This window comes from Phytophthora parasitica (assembly GCF_000247585.1).
Source record: "Phytophthora parasitica INRA-310 unplaced genomic scaffold supercont2.100, whole genome shotgun sequence".
Lineage (NCBI taxonomy): Eukaryota > Oomycota > Peronosporomycetes > Peronosporales > Peronosporaceae > Phytophthora > Phytophthora nicotianae.
The window spans coordinates 27,942-30,521 of NW_008649086.1; the positions used below are offsets into that span (position 1 = coordinate 27,942).

Genomic DNA, 2,580 nt, shown 5'->3' on the forward strand with positions numbered 1-2,580 from the left:
CGACCTCGGCCACCATCAGCAAATAGCGCCTTTTCTTCATCAGTGTTGTCGGCTGCCACCTTGCGGTCTTGGCGGCGGTCGTATGCAGTTTCAAGGGCGTGCTCCAACTGCTCATAGTTCGGGGGTTCGTTTAGGTCAGTCGGCACGTGAGAGGCCAAGAACGTCTCCACCACATTGTCGTAGTCACTGGGAAGCGAGCCAATGAGTAGAGCCGGTTTATCGTAGTCGTCCAGTGGCTTCCCAAGCAGCCCGATCCTATCCATCAGACGTCGGATCTCGCCGAGATGGTCCGACATATTACCCTTGGCGTCCAACTGCAGCTTCCTCAACTGTGTCATTTCAGCAGCATACTTGAATTAAGTCTTTCCGATGTACCGTTTTTTTTCAAATGTTCCATCACTCTGTACGGGGTTGCCTCGTACTTGACTGCCTTCATTATCTTGTCAGTCATGCCATCGTACAGGATCTCTTTTGCTCTCCTACTCTCCTTCATGTACTTAGCATGATCGTCCGTCTCCTCTCCTTTCGACTCGTCATCAGTGAAACTCGGTTCCGTGGGCTCTTTTTCGTAGTAGCTCCACAGGCCTTTGCGTTGGAGCTTCATAGTCATCCGCTCCAGCCACACTTCGAAGTCCTGGCCATCAAAAGATGGGTGTGCCTTCTTCTTGTCATCCGATCCGCCCTTCTTGTTGTTGTTTGTGGTGCTCATCGTTTTTGTTACAGGTGACCCGTTGGGCTCATAACCACTTGTAAACTGCACTGGTAAGCAAGCGTCTGCACCTGCAGCAAGAAACGTAGAGCACTCGAAGTTGGTGGGAAAGGCAGCTTGTGCTGCTGTTTGTATTTTGCGAAGTGAGCTCTAGCATTCTCTCTCTTTCTTCGTCTAGCTCAATTTCCATCATCATGTTTTCTCACTATTTTCCTCACCTTTTCCAACTGCCTCAGTGACACACCCTCAACAACAAAGCCTTTTAGTCGGGTCGGCACCAACCGTGAGGACCAGTACATCACACCAGCAAACTACACGCGCAACACGGAACGGCAGCCTAAAGCGAAAGCTGGAACTAGCGCCAGAAGATCATTAACGTTTACAACATAAAAAAAGTGATGTGCATCTCAAAAACGGTCCCAGAGTGCTTGAGAGAAAAAGGCTCTGGTGTACGATGAGCTTACGTTGTTGTCGTCCATTGCTGTAGTTCTCATGGGTATCCACACTGTCGAAGGTTGCTTCAGCACTTTGGAACGAATGAAGGGAGAGCAGCGAGGTCGTCTACGGTGCTAGTGTGTGGAAGGTGAGCTGCAGTTGAAATTTTGAATAGGTCGCTCTGAATACTTGAGAACGGGTGTGCCATTTGAATCTCAAAAATGGAGGGGTGGGGGGGGGGGGGGTCACAACGGACTCGAGCGATGACCAGCAGGGTGGGCTCGCGACAAAGAAGAGCTCGAAAGCGCCGCGTTGAAGACCAACTCGAATACAAGAAAGCTGAACTGCTTCGCGCCAGGTTCGAGTGAGAGCACTCGGGCTGAGTCTACGGCGGACTAAAGAATGGACATGCTAGTCGCATTCATGACGAACTCGAGATCGGCCTAGCTGAACGAGCTCACGTATGGATAAGTGTAGCAGGCTCACGACGTACTGCATTACGGACGTTCAGGACACTTTCACAGACGACTCGAGTACGGATAAATTGATCGAGACCACGGCGGACATGAATCTGCAGGTGGAACTCGCGTGAGCCTTATGAAAAAAAATCAAAATGTTGGTTGTTGTATGGCTTGGGGGAGGGGGGGGGGATAATTGCGATTTTGATTTCTTACAAGTTATAATCTCCCAAAACAACGAGTTTTTGTAAGCAAGAGCTTAACACTACATACATCATACATTTCAGCGCTATGAGCTTGGCTAGTTCGCTGAGCCATTTAAGAAATATTGATTCCTACCAGCATGACGTTCGACGCTGTGAGAGTGATAGTAAAGTACTTCCGTTTTGTGGAAGATGTAATAAGAATTGCGGCAATATTCATTATTGCTTTACACATAACTGAAATCTTTATTATTGCCAAACTCAAACACCAAGGCAATTTTTTTTTTACTGTATTCACGGACCGTTGGTGGGATTCACTGCTGTTCCGCAGTATTGGAGGTAAGCTCAAGCCCGGTCACATCGTCCAAACTACAACCACCTTCCACTTATCTCGCTGGAAGATGCACACATTGAGCGAAAGGCATCAGTTTAATGGGGGGCCCGCGTAGCTGCTGTAGTGAAGATGAGGAAGAGCTCCCGCAAGTTACCTGTGTCGGACTCTATGACAAGCAAGGCCGTTGCTTATTCTGGACCACAAGCTGGCGCGGTTTAGCGCTGCGTGGAGCACATGAAGTCGGCAGGCAACGGGAGCTTCGACTTCGCTACAGTCGCTTCGGGACCACGAACAACTTAGGGACTTGTCGAAGAAAATACTGCTCACTTTTGGGGACACTGCAGCCGAGACACGCAACAAAACGTTCCTCTCGTTCCAGCTTATGATGATCATGAACAACGTAGGGCGGCAACGACTATAGGTTGGAGCATCTGCTACAAG

General features: G+C 49.3%; 1 protein-coding gene across 1 annotated transcript; it reads left to right on the forward strand.

Moving 5' to 3' along the window:
- Positions 1-1,407: 1,407 nt before the first annotated feature.
- PPTG_24491 (hypothetical protein) lies at positions 1,408-2,560 on the forward strand (the record flags this gene model as incomplete). The annotated part of the gene is made up of 4 exons (XM_008917390.1): positions 1,408-1,508; positions 1,625-1,732; positions 2,264-2,352; positions 2,484-2,560. 4 exons carry the CDS (start codon positions 1,408-1,410, stop codon positions 2,558-2,560), a joined length of 375 nt encoding a protein of 124 aa, XP_008915638.1.
- Positions 2,561-2,580: the final 20 nt, after the last annotated feature.